The following is a 14,595-nucleotide window of genomic DNA, read 5'->3' on the forward strand; positions in this document are numbered from 1 at the left end:
CACACGTGTGGGCGGGGTCACCATTACGAAGCTTAATGAAGGCAGTAGAGTAAAAATAAAGGAAACAAGATGAAGAAAGGCAGGCTTTAAATACTCTATGACATAAAACACTTTAATCAAAAAGTATTTTTTTTAAATCCTAATTTAATATTAAAAGTATTGCAATAACTATTTCCATTAGGATTTAATGCTGATATTTTCGTGAAAGTGTATAATATAAAAACAAATAAAAAGAGATTCTTACAAAACGATATACATTCAGAATATATTTTTCCCTTCAGGCCCATAACCCCGCCAACGATTCAACGCCTCTCGAAACAGATTCCGGAAAAGCTGGAATTGTTAAAGGTTGGCAGCGTTCAGTAGGCTTAACATTTATAATTCATTAGTTGCTGGCCTTTAAGGACTTAAAGCTGTTTTATTTCCTCCTTTTGCACTTTCGCTCTTCTCGCCAGGATTTCAATATTTTCTTTATTTTTCCGCCCGTTGTTGTTGGCTCTGCCGAATGAGAAAAAAGGCACCTGGGAAATTTTGGTAAATGCTGGAGCAGGCTCAACATAAATAATGTTAACTTCTCATATATAGCCCATAGCCTGGGGCTATATATATAAAGCAAATTACAGGTGACTGAGTGTGTGCTTGTAAATGGAAATGTGAGAAATGTTTTAATTAAATTATAAATGCCTGAGAAAACCACAAAATGATTGAAGCCCAAAGAACTTAATACAGGAACAATGTTTCCAAGACATTTAATTAGAATAGGACACTGGCAGTTGCTCAATTTTAAATATATATACAATCATGTATGTAACACCATTGCTGGCCATTTAATTTATGCCACACAGCATTTCATATTTGGGGCCAATATTTATGGTGGCATGCCGGGAGGAAAGAATTGCCACAAAACATGTTTCCAAATAGCTGCCAAATTCACATTAACCGCACCAAACTTGGCCACCAACTGAGCCGCATATTTAAACCACACACACACACATAGACACTCTGGGATAGAGACAACAGTTCCTGGTCCGAAAGAGACAGGAACAGTACGATAGAAAGAGACCAAACAGCAAAGGGGCAGTGAGATTGCAACTAAAGTTGGAGAAAATATGTGCATTCATAATAAAAATTTATGAGCCCAGCCTCAAAAGAAAAGTTGGCAAAAGTTTGCTGCAAGAAAAGAGCAAGCTAGATGGCCAGGAAGAGAGACGGGTAGAGTCAAAAACAGACAGATAGAAGTTGAGCAAATTGCTTTGTAAAAACATCAACTTCATTGCCATTATAAAGTTCAACAAATACAATTTATATGCAACAACACGCATCGAGGTAGGTCGGAGCAGGTAACAATCCACAGAAAGAGACGGGTGAATCTGGAGCAGATGGGAGACAGAGACGGGTAGCTGAATATGATGAGTAAACAACAATTACCCCAGCGAACCAAAACATTTCCCTTTGCATTGTTGTGGATGCATTCGGAATTTGAATTTTTCACTTTTCTCCGCTCCACCCCGAACAAAAAACTTTTCAATGCAAAACTTTTCTTTCTCCTTGCAATCTCACACATATTATATATATATATTTTTTTTTATGTATATCTGACAAAAACTTTTATACGCTTTTTCTATGCAAATAAATTTTTGAACAATTCCTCGCGTCACATGCGGCGTATGCGCGATTTGACATGAACACCCCTGAAAGTATGCAGCGCCAAGCGGAGCGGAGCAAAAAATTTCAAACATTTTTTCAAAATCACATCAAACGGCTGGCAGAATTTTCATTTTGTTAACCATTATTCCTACGGTTGCCCGTCGAGTCAATTTTGCATGCAGCTAATAAATAAAAAACATTCCAACTTGAATATGATATCAAGGATACTTGGCTCATACTACCATTATTCACAGAGCACTGAAAGAAATATTTTATTTCTATTCTATAATGAAAATATTGAATATTAAATAGAAAGTTTCCATAGGAAGTTTATGTTAATATTATATTAATTATAAAAGCTTATTAACCGGAATACTTAAAATGTAACTACTCGCCAATGTCTTGAATACAATTTAAAATAATTCCATATTTCCTGAGCTGAGCACCCCAGAACCCTCCGCCATCCATCAAATGGCAGCAGACGGAACACGCCAGACAGGAGTGGCCTGGGAAAAAAGGGGGAGCATCCTCCGGAGAGGCTGCAGCAATATTTCAGCACTCAACGCGACAGCCAAGTGTCTATGGGTGGAGGGACTACCTATGGACCTATGGGGGGAGCGGAGCCACTGGGAAAGCACTCTTCCAGGGACGTTTGAGTTTTTAATAAGCAGCCAGGACGGCGTCAAATGCCAGATGTTTGATGAAAGTGAAGGCAGCCTGTCGGGGAGGGTGGCATTGCAGTTTTCAAAATTGAATAAAGTTGACAAACGAGGCGTGGCAATATCAAGCGCCCCCAAAAAAAGCGAGACAGCACCAGAGAGACGGAACGAGAGGAACATAGAGGAGCTAGGTGTCTGAGCCCTCTCGAAAAGGTGATAAATTCTCAGTGAAACGCCGTCACGGACTGAAGTGTCGTCAACAGTTTGGGCGGAAATGCTGGGGAAATCGGAGTGATGGGATCGGATCCCATGGAAAAAAAATATAAATTTAATTGCAAGCCTTGGCTTGCAGATGCCAAGGAAGTTTCACAGAAAAAGCCGGAAGTATACGGGTCAGGGAAAATGATTTTTGCAAATGCAATTTGCCAAATGAGATAAAAACTCAGATGCTGGCCGGGTGTTGGATGACTCTTTTAGAGCTCTTGGGATAGTTTCAAGGATGCTGGAAATCGTCTCTAGCTTTATCCTTATTTTTGCCAGCTTGGCCTTCGAAATAACTAATGTTCAAGAATATTATTTATAATCTTTTGCCAATTCCTCGCGAATAATAAAAAATAAATATCGTTGAAAAGTGAAAAGAAATATAGCATCTCCCAAGAGTAAACTTTATTGGCAATTTTTACAAGTGCTTAGCCACATTATCACTGCGGCCAAGAGCATTTCAATCAAATTGCATTAACTTTTAATGCCGCCCAATGGCCAGATGCGAATCTACCTGGCCGTAAACCAAAGACTCGAATGCCATCAAATCAGGCATTAACGCCGCATTCTTGTCAGGCCCTCCGCCCTCGTCCCACTCCCGCAGGCCGGAAAAGATTAGGACTGGCCCTCAAGGAGAGTAGCCAAAGCAACAACAATGGAAGCCCCATTCATAAGCCCCAAGGTTAAACCGCTAAAAATCATTGACCAACATCAAAGAGCCATTGTTTTCGGTCAAAAGCAAATGGACCAGAAATACTAAGCCCCCAAATGAAAACGAGAATGGGAATCGGCATCGACATGGGAGTGGGAATGGATGGACATAACACAAATGCCAAAGACGAAGATTTATGCCAATTGCTCTTGAGCACCTTAAACCAAAGTGTGTATAGAATATATATATATATATGTTGTAGCCCCTCTTGCATCCTCGGTGTGTGACTAATGAACAGGCTATCCGGCAACTACCAACCAGCACGTTGGCCTTTTATTTAGCCATTTTGAGCCCACCCACATTTCCACAATTTACGTTACTCTGACGTGCCTACATATATAACGAGTGTATGGTTCTATATAGCCGGTATATTTTTATATATGTGACGAGAAAAGAGAGCTATGGCCGCAGCCAGCTCATTAATTTCGCTTAACTTCACAAATTGCCAATTGTGCGCATTGGTCAACATTTTTGTACTTTATTCCGTCTCGCTACCAATTCGAATTCGAATGGTTGGCTGGGCCTGGATTTCAGTTTCTGGTGCTGCTGCTGGTTCTGGTTCTGTTGCTGCTTCTGGACCAGGTTGATTTCCTTTTTACCCTGAGCCCGCCCCGGCTTTATAGCCATGTCCGTGTCCGACAATTTCTTCTCTATTGTTCTCGCTGTTGTATTTATTGCCTTGAATGCCAATTTGTTTCATGTGGCCATTGTTCTACACTATTGGGTCAAGGTATCTTGATTTTGTAGGACAGTTTGTGACTTATAAAAAAGTAGTCTTTTTAGTTTCATTATTAAAAAAAAATAATTTTGAAGTCTAAACACAATAGCTTAAATATTAAAATTGTATTTAATAATTTATAAGTCAAAGTAAGTGTATTCCATAAAAGTTTTTCCAACTTTTCTTTTCTTTTAGTTTAATGTTGTAATGCTTTCTTGTTGCCCTTGTTGCTTTTTGGTGCCGTCTGTGTGCACATGAATTCTTAGTTTATGAACTCCAGTTGGCCCCACAACTTCTTGTTAATGTTTCACTGGCATGTTACCTCAATCTGTGTCGGCTTCCCGCTCCCTAATGCATGGGATATACCTTGTTTATATTTTTTCCCTCTATGAGCAATAAAAATGGTGACAAATTGTCATCACACGCGCCAAATGGAGACTTTATTAATGTAAGCGACTTTTATGGCTGCCAATGGCTCCGGTGGCGTATGCGTAATGTGAACAGACAATTGGGGAATTGTTGTTGCAACACAAAAATACCATCAATTATGTTGGCCCAAATGGAAACTACAAATTATGTATTTTCTTTTTTTTTTGTCATTTACAGGAAACCGGAAATATTATATCAAACAACTATTTACCGGGAAGTTCGACACGGCGTAAGATAGAGCTCCATAAAGAAGGATACTCGAAGAAGCGTTTCTCGGATATGAACAGTAAAGATAGATTTTTTTAAAAATAAATTTTCATAATTATTTATTATCTAATTTTTTTATAGAACTCGCCCAGGAAAATGTTAGGAGGGTAGCAAGAGAGGCCATCTGCCGGATTCCTCAGAAACGTTGCCTGCTTGTGCAACAGGACACTTCGAAGGAGTACTGGCCCCGTTGTGCCATTCTGCATCGCTGCAGCGAGGACAGTGGCTGCTGCCGAAAGGGTAAAATATGCGCCGCCAAGAGCACTCATAATGTGGAGCTGTATTTCTTTGTGAGTATTAATATAGTCTTACTAGGGGGTCTTATATTCATTTCATGTAAGGATGTTAATCAAAGGGGTTCACCAGAGAATTATATTAAAAATGGGGAAAAAATTTTAACTGAAATATTTTAATGAAGTTTCGTAGAGAACTGATTTATCTATATTTTAAAGCATTTCTCTTAAAAATCTAATGAATATTAGCCAAACTAAATTCATTTTATTCGCTAGTTTTTTAGAGCTGTGATTACAAGATGATCTGTTTAGTTTTTTATTAAATAACCTATCATATAGCCACGCCCCTGCCCTCGTCAAATTACTTTCATTCAATTGTTATGGTTGGGTGCAGCGGAAACAACAACACACAGAATCAACAAATTAAAAGCTATTTTCATTGTGACATGCAGGCCTTCATTGTTTGTTTGATTTTTTAAAGCGACAAACGTGAGCGGTTTGCTCGCGTTTTCTGACTTCTAACATAAATGCACAAACAGCCCTATCTCTTTCGCGCTGGGTCTAGCCATCTCTGTCTCATGAAGGTAAAACTCAAAGGTAATTGGTATGGCTTGTTGTTGTTGGGGGCGTAGGTCATGCTTGAGGGCGCCATATTGCAACATAATTATATCGTTTCACCTTTATTTTCATTTAATTTTTTTTCCTCTTGTTTTTTTTTTTCGTCTCCGGGCTTTCGACTGAAATGACTTTTTAATGACGCAATGATAATTCAATTTGTTTGGTGATTTATGCCTCATGATATGATTATTGTTGCCGTGGGGGTGCTGTTGCTGCTTCTGGCATTGTTCTTTTCTGCCTTTTTGTTATATAACGAGCTTTCAATACGTTTTGAAATCGAGAATGTAATTAAGTTGGGTGGAAAACCCATTTTGTCTGACTCAAATATGTTACAAATTGGATTGTTAATGATCTGATGGATGGTTTGCTAATTAAATGAAAAAAGAATTGTGGCAGAAACACCAAGGCATACTCTATATGAAGAGAAACTAATTTATTTTTAATTTATTAGCATCTTGCTGGCGGCAATTTTAATATTCTGCCAGTGACATGAAACCATCTTTTGTCGAGTAAACATAAGCTCCTTTCTTGGGAAATTTCAGTTACTTTCCCAGCCTGCATTTGCTTAGTTCTCCATTATGAGTGACTTTCCATTCTTTGCACAACTTTCATAAATTTCCTTTTTGCGGCAGGCTGAGGCTCGTTGCCGTTGCAACTTTTTTTTTATTAGGGACCTACGGGGCAACCATAACTCTTGCCACTCCGTACTCCTAAAGGATGGCTTTTAATTTTCAAATATTTATGCTGCGCTTGCCGCAAAAAGTTTCCACTTGCAAGATTTATGCACGCACACACTCTCGCCCATAGAGATAGTTCTTCGAGGTTGGCCGCAAGACGCTTAAGAACCAGACAAACACACCCCTCCACCCACACACGTGGCCAGAAAAAGGGCCATCCGCTTAATTATCCAATATAAGTTGAGAACCAAGCCACACAAATTATTGAAGGAGCAATTTAACATTTTCGACACTCGGGCAAAAACCGGCAAGATAATATTAATAGATAAGGGAAGAGGTCTTCTTGGCCCTAACATTAATGGCCAAGTTACGAGGCAAAAAGTTTGGCAGGCAAAGAGTCGAAATGGAATTTATTGGAAAAATAAATAGATCTTAAAGTAAAACATAATTTAATAACTTTGTTTAAGAATAGTTTTCACTTAAAGCTTAAACTAAATAAGCAAACAATTTTCGGATTGGCTTTCGAAGGGGAAATTCCAGAATAAACTTCCGTATTTTTGGCTTAAACTAACTTTATGACAAGTTCTTGGGAATCTTCCTGTTGGAAAGTGTATGGCCTCTAGGAACTTTTGTGTCCATCATTGCTTCCTCTTGGCCCTGCTTCCGACTCCTTTCTCCACCCACATATCCTTCTCTTACATAGCGGCCAACAAAAAAATAAATTATAATATATATATATTTATCTGGCCAGGAAACTGAAGATGAAGTTGAAGCTGTGTGTCCAAAAGCTGTTGGCAGTCTATGGCTAAAATATATACACAAGCACACATTTTAGAAATAATATATAGAAGCCACTAAATAGAAAAAAGAAGAAGCTTCTGAAGAGTGGAGAGAAGTGAGAAGAAGGGCCTGAAGAAGAAGAAGAAAAGGAAGCTGTAAAGACTGAAGAAGAAGAAGCTGGCTGCCAGAAGGGAGAAACTCAGCGGTTTGTCAGTGAGAGGTGTCAAGTGACGGGCCAACACACACACACAGCTGGAGAGCACCAAAGCATGGGAAGCACTGAGAAAAAATTATAAGAAAAATATGTATTAAATCAAAAACATTATACTTCAAAAAAGTAAGGGATTTAAAAGGTTTAGATCCAGTTTTTCCTTCTTTTTTAAAGCCATAAGATTAAACGCCTACTCTTACTATAATATTTCCTTCCTGTGTAAGAACACTGAAGAGCAGAAGGTTTCTACAGGAGTCAAGGAGCGATAACCGGGCTGAGGATGCAACAACCATAACGAGAGCAGTGCAACAACACGACAAACAACAAAAAAAGCGTAAACATTTTAACAAAACATAATTTATGTTGCGCAAATTTTTGCATTTGGTGGCCAGGAAGGTTCCTGGTACCATACTGCCAGATGAGAGGAGGTTCAAACTTGATGCGGGGGTGGTAGTGAGGGATATTCTGCATTGTGCAAGATTGTAAAGGGCAATGCCCTCCCTCCCACTCTACCCTTGCGGTGTTGCAAACAAAATTCCACCACATGTTGAAAGCATTGTGAGATTTATGAGTTGGTCTCCTTTCCTTTTCTCCTGGATTCTCAGCTTTTTTGAGTCTGTGTGTGTTGTGTGGAGGGGGGGAGAGTTCAATGACCTCCACTTTCACCCAGGTCCAAAAAGGAGTGAGACTTATGATGGTAGAGGGAAGAGGTAGGAGGCTAGAGCAGAAATCAAAGGCCTCCTCTAATCGTGAAAGCCAACGCCCACCCACACACACACCATTCGAGGAAAAGTTTTGCTTGTTTAGCAAACCGAAGCCAAAGTAAAAGTCAATTGACTGACAGGCAAATGGCTAGCTCCATGGGCGACTCCTCATCTATATTCTCCATCGAATACAGAGAGAGAAAGTACTATAGAGTCTATCTACAGACTACAGATCCTTAGATACTATGAGTTCCTCTTTCAGAATGGTTCCAACATTAAAATTTTAAATTAAAGAGAACCATAGCCTATTGAATCTTAAAGATATCTAAAAACCCCCCCTATTTTCTGACAGTGTCTAGCCCCCATTCAAAGACTTAACCGCTCCAAACTTCGGTGATTTAATTAATTTGCCACAAAATGTGGCCAGCTCGAGGCGTGTATATAATGAGCTAGGGATGAGTTGTACAAGGCGAGGGAAAGCACGAAAAGGAGCGGCTAAGCGGCAGGAGCTCCCGGGGGGCAGAAATAAGCTGCCAAAAGAGTTGAAGGACCCGCCTTCTCCCCACCATTCGTGACAAATTCGCACAGACAGTTTTAAAGCTGCGTAATGCAGTTTTATCAAACTCAGAGCACCCCAAAAACCGGGCTGGGGCATGCATCCACGTGTGTGGCAGCAGCATCGTGGGAGAAGCGGGCCAAAATGCAAATTGCGAGCACGTAAATGGGTGGAAACAGGTGCAAGTGGTGGCAGTATAGCACTAAAGAAAAACCTCTCTAATACCACGTTGATGTGAAAGCCGCGTTAAAATCCAGCTTAAAACTAAGCTATGAATAACAAACATAAACAAAATGCATAATTTCAATATGTTAGCTAGAAAAAATATATAGAATAATTTAATTTTTATTCAAATTCAATTGTTATTCATTTTGAATAATAACAGTAATAATAGTGATTATGAATTTATCGTGAGAATAATTTATTTATATGAATTGGCAACAATATTTAATAACTGAGTTAGAACCTTTACCAAACAGACTTTTTACTAATTTTCTAAAAGTTTTACGTAATTTTTTTCTAAAGTTTAAAAGTTCTATAATATGTTTGAGCCAATAAGAGTAGTTTTAAAAGACAGAGCTTACTATTTAAGCTTCTTAAATTGAAAATTTTTAAAAAACTAAAATTTATAAGACACTAGCAATAACTGAGTAATATTTTTTATGACCTTTATCAAAGCATCATAAAATATTCAGTCTGAATTTCAAGCAAAAGATTGCAAATACTCAAGAACCTTTACCTCTCATCTTCTCCGGCTCAATTAAGCTCTCGACAAGGTCTATTGTTTTGGGCCAAAACAACAAGTGCCTGGAAATTTGGGAAAACATTTTATGCTTACACGCCAGCAAGCTGACTTAATCGCCCCCCTTGAAAATCCCCTGGCAAACCGAGCAATAACTGACTAATTGTCCAGGTAGCACACGCACATTCTCAGGAGAAAGAAACTCAAAAAGGGGGCTTAAAATGTGGTATACCAACATACACATAAATATGAATGCATTTGCATACTAAGAACCCAACCTCAATTAGAGATGCCAACTTGGAAAGAAACCCAACCACCCACAATAGCCCGGGCCTCCTCTCAAAACACTCATAAACAATATGGTTTTATATCATGGTTACACTTAAATTTATAAAAACTTAACTCTATGAAAACAAAACAAATTAATAATAAATAAAGATTTTAGTAAGCCTTAGTAACCTAAATTCGTATAAATTTTTACCATATTTTTTCTGATTACTATTTTCAAATGAAAAATATGTCAACCGCTGGGGCTTTCCTCCTGAAAGTCTAGTTGGAAATTTTCTTTTGTTTCCAAAAGCAGTTTAGGCCGACTTTTGCATATTTACTGAGCTGGGAAAACAGAGAAGCACTTTACTGCAATTTTTTTGTTGCACAAATGCGGTTTGGCAGGAACGGTGGGCTGAGCGTAGTAACAACAGCAGCACTTGGCACTTCCGTTTCCGGCAATTATTGTTGCACTTAGTGAAGTAAAGCTTTCGTTCTCAAGGAATTTTTTGTGTGCCTTAGCATGCAAAATAAAGAACCCTAAAAACTTTTCAGTTGGTCCCAGCCATAGAGAAGAGGACGAGGGTAAAAACTTTTTCAATTCGTTGGTTGCATTTGCATAAGGATTGGCCAAAACCACACCCCAAAACTGGCAACAAAAAATAGAAATACCTCACAACACTCGAACCACAGAGAACTCTAAACTAAAAACCCAATTTTCAGCATTTTCATAAATACATGAAACAAGAAGATGTCCGATTTTTGTTTTTTTGTTTGACATTATTGGGTTGGTTAGTTTTTTCTGCTTTGATGCGTCCAATCAAAATTCAAATGCTTCGCAGAACTCAAACATTTTCTCCTGATTTCCTTTATTTTTTCCTCAGTGGCACACTCTGCCATTTTCCCTGGTCCTTACAAGAGATCTCGGAGCTGCATAGATGAGTGGCCAGTGGCCACTGGCTGTTGGCTAAGGCTTGATTAATAACCAACTTGTTATTTTAATTAAAGAATTCAACTTAATTTATGCAATTCATACGCATTTCATCATTTTGCACTTGTCATGCAACAAAACACACAAATGCCCAGGGAGGGCCGAGGAGCGGGGGAGTAGCAGTGAAATGTGGACCACAGACTAGCCACGAAAGTGTCGACATAGACGGGGGCAAGTGGCAAGCAGCAAGTAGCAAGTGGCAAGTGGCATGAGACCAATCCAATCCCAAGCATCAGCAGCTGTAGAAGTTTTGTGGTCTGTTAATGGCTGTGGCACACAGAGGCGCCTCACAAAATGAATAAGGGGAAAGTTAGCCAGGCACGTTCTTGAAAATTTGAGGGGATAGAAAATTAACTAATAGTACAAGAATTTAAGGACTCTTGGTTAGCCATGAAAAGTGCACTTTCAAACTTAATAAAAACATTCAAAAGTTTTCAATTAAAAAACATTCTTTTAACTTCAAGTTGGAAAAGCAGGTTCTGTTAAGCAGAAGTATTAATGGACAAAAAAAAACTATAAAAGGCTAAAGTTTTAAAGAATTATATACATTTAAATACGACAGTTTTAACTTCAATTCAAAATCCCCTAACAAGTTTCCCAATAATCCCCATAAGCCCCTGCCATGACAATTGACAACTCATTTAAGAATTACAAGAGCTATGATTATAAGCATCGGGCATCGTGCCACGGCAACAATGACAACAAGTTTGATGAGCAGTCAGCTTAGCAGACTGTCAACTCCCTTGGTGTCAGATCGAAAGATATATAGCATTTGGAGCAAACAAGTCACGGGTTCAGGGCCCTTGGGGGAATTATGTAATGCCAGCTTGATATGCAAATAGTTGCTTGGTTTAATTAAGCGACTCTGGATGTCACTGTGCCATGCTAGTGTATCCCTGCTAAATGTGACATTTAATTAACGACTTTCTTAACTTTAACCCCAGGTGTACAACCTCAAAGATTCGCGTACGGTTGAAAAGAGGACCTTTGTAAATCACACCGAGTGCCATTGCATCGAACGATCCAATTATAATGTGGAAACGGCCATGGCAGTGTCATCTCCGGTGCGGGCCACCATATTAAGCTGCACCTGTCCGAGCGCTTTCGAGAAAGTCCTGCAGGACGACGGCCAGTGCAGGTGCGATTGCACTTCCAGCAACGCCGGCTGCGATTCCCTGAAACGCGGCATTGAGCACTTTTCCTTGAAAGATCGCAAGTGAGTATGATAAAACCCTATGATTAACTATTAGTCCTTATTACCATTTATACCCCCAAAAAAAAAACACAGGTGCATAGAGCAAGGTCGCTGCATGCCGCCCACCTGCGAATACGGACATTTTATGAAACAGCAGGGTGGCTGCCCCAAACAGCACGAACATCCCATCTACAGTGTCATGTCATAAGCGTTGAATCTCCAAACCGATGGGCAAACAACCACGACGGAAACCAGGAAAAGTATTAATCAGCCTGTGTGAAAACTCAAAATGCGACAGGGAGGAAAAACGGGAAAGAGTTTTTTCATCGCCTGGCCGAGTAAAAGCAAATATAGAGACGTGAATTAAGTTGCATATCCTATACAAAAACAATACGAAAGTAAAATTAAAATAAATCTATTTATACACAGGGATGGGTCGACAAAGATATATGAAGAAAATACAGTAGTATCGTAGTGGAAATACTCCCCAGCTTATTTTCCCTTTTTCAACAAAAAAAAAAAAACATAAACTTTTTGAAACTTTCCTAGTCGATCCATCCCAATATACACCTACAAATTAAATGTATATCAAAAGATTGTGTATTAGATGTTTTAAGACCACGAAAAGTTTTGCTCTTAATTCGAAAAAGATTTTCCAAAAATTTGTAAAGAAAATTAATAAGATAATTAGCAAACAAAAACTAAGACTTTTTTGTGCATGTTTCGCTCCAAAACAAAAATGAAAATCACACGAATAATTGAACATAATTAATTCAATTTACAAAGAAGCATTATAGAAATAAACAATAACGAATTATGTGTATTTTATTCATACGCAAAAGAAATTCCAAATATATAAATTGACTGCGTTTTTAGTTTTAATTGACTAATGTTATGTTATTTAATTATAATAAACACAATAAAACGAAAACACCTACGAGTTAAGCCTAAAAATTACCTATATACGAAGCATATTTTATTCATGTTATTTAAATTAAGTTTTAACACAAACACAAGCAAAACACACAAAATAAGACTCAACAAACTTAACAATACAATCATATAAAACAAAAAAACAAAATTAAGTTTTCATATTTAATTTCTAGTCAAATTTTAATTTTGTTTTTTTTTTCTTTCCTCGACCAGATCCCAAGTTTTCGTAGCTTTATTTTTGAGTAATTCTGAAATTTAACTTACTAAAGCAAAAAGGCATTTAAAGAAGTTACCAGCAAATATGAAAACTAATAACTAAATGTAGCCAGATAAATGTAAAAACCATATGAATATTAACTAGCCCCCAAACTCTCCAGCTTCTTATTTACGGCATTTCGATAATAAAAACTCAAGAACTAAATTAAGAAACTCTTCAAGTTTAAAAGGCTCATGTGACTTGAGAGAAAACGATTTTAAATAGGTCTTTATTTTCCTTCGCCGAATGCACCATTTTAATATTAAGTTTACCTAAATCATAGTTCTCACACCAGGCACTGTATATATATATTTTAGATATAATCTAAATTTAAGCGGCACTCGAAATCAAACCATTTGGCATTTTAGCAAAAGCAAGATAATCCACGGATTTCATAACACATTTGCATATTAATGATGGAAATCTACCGGTTCCATTATTAATATCGATCGAAATTTTTAGGATTTTAATAATTATGAATTTATTTACCCATTTAGCCCTGACACCATAAGCCGTTTAATGTTCTTCATTTCCACGATATCGCATTTACCAATTTTATCGTTTATTTGCCATAATTTACGGGCATTCTATTTGCTCAAATTTTAAATATAAATGTATATTTATTAAATCCGTTCCACACAATCGGATAAACTCAAATATCGAAACGAATGGAGAGATTGCTAGCTCCCTGGTACGTTGAATATCATATGAATATTTCAATAAATCTGTGTAATTGTTTATAGAAGCTATATTGAGAAAAAATAATACCAAGCCGAATATACAAACAAAAAATTAACCGCAAAATGAAAGAAAAACATTTCAAAATGATTTTATTTACCACTTTTAGCATAAATTTTAATGTATAATAAGAGCGAATGCAAAAAAGTTGAACGGAAAAAGCAACCATTACTAATAAAACAAAACATATTATTACTATGCAAAAATCCAAATAAATATGAAAGTGAATAAAACGAAAAATCCAACAATGGAAAGTTAATGATTTTAACTATTAAAAAAATGGTTTGAGATGGAGTGGGGTAAGGTGAGGTATTAATTAGCAGGCTGGCGCTAAAGGAGCCAGTTTAATGAGTTCCAACCAGGGAAAGTCAGGTGGCGAAAGTTCCATCTGCAATGCTAATGAGTTGCAAAAAAATAAAAAAAAAACAGAGGTGATTTATAATTAAATTTTCTTGTTGTTACACAACTTTTGTTTATGTTTGAAGCTTATAAATCACTCCTTCTTCCCGTATTTCCTTAGTTCACCTTTTGATTAGACTTCAAAGACTTTAAAATTACAACCTGTGGACCCATCCAGTCAGCCAATTCCGTGCTAATGACAGCATCTAACTGGAAAGTTTCTACTAATGAAACTGCATAACAAATAGTATCTCAGACAGCGTCCCACCTGTCGCCCACTTTCCGCCCACTTGCAGAACACCACACAGATGTAATTTTCACCCAGACACGCACACACTAGCACTGAAACGCTGACAGGTGGACGCACGGCGAAATGGGTGCTGGCCACACATTACGATCTAAAATTTATAGAATTTATAAGCAGAGTGCACCCAGAAGGGTTAACGACGATGATAGCGCCACCTGGCGGGCGGAAGCGCCACCACGCCATAGATAAGCTCATTGGGTTGATGGGCATGTGTCCTTGGCGGTATAATAGCTAAAATAATGGTTATAATCGGGGTTTAGTTGGACGTTTCCATGAGATAAACTATCTTATAATA

The 14,595-nt window shown here is 37.9% G+C and overlaps 1 protein-coding gene across 3 annotated transcripts in view; it reads left to right on the forward strand.

Annotated features, from left to right (window-relative positions):
• Nucleotides 1-12,264, forward strand: part of LOC6507092 (homeobox protein cut) — a 57,445-nt gene extending 45,181 nt beyond the window's left edge. For all 3 annotated transcript variants that reach the window (XM_032455205.2, XM_014905109.3, XM_032455206.2), the window contains 4 exons: nt 4,604-4,712; nt 4,775-4,983; nt 11,417-11,688; nt 11,761-12,264. In XM_032455205.2, coding sequence (XP_032311096.1) covers nt 4,604-4,712; nt 4,775-4,983; nt 11,417-11,688; nt 11,761-11,875 — 705 coding nt within the window. In that variant the 3' untranslated portion in view covers nt 11,876-12,264. The remainder of the gene's footprint in view (nt 1-4,603; nt 4,713-4,774; nt 4,984-11,416; nt 11,689-11,760) is intronic.
• Nucleotides 12,265-14,595: the final 2,331 nt, after the last annotated feature.

Source organism: Drosophila ananassae, chromosome 3R (genome assembly GCF_017639315.1).
Source record: "Drosophila ananassae strain 14024-0371.13 chromosome 3R, ASM1763931v2, whole genome shotgun sequence".
Taxonomy (NCBI): Eukaryota; Metazoa; Arthropoda; class Insecta; order Diptera; family Drosophilidae; genus Drosophila; species Drosophila ananassae.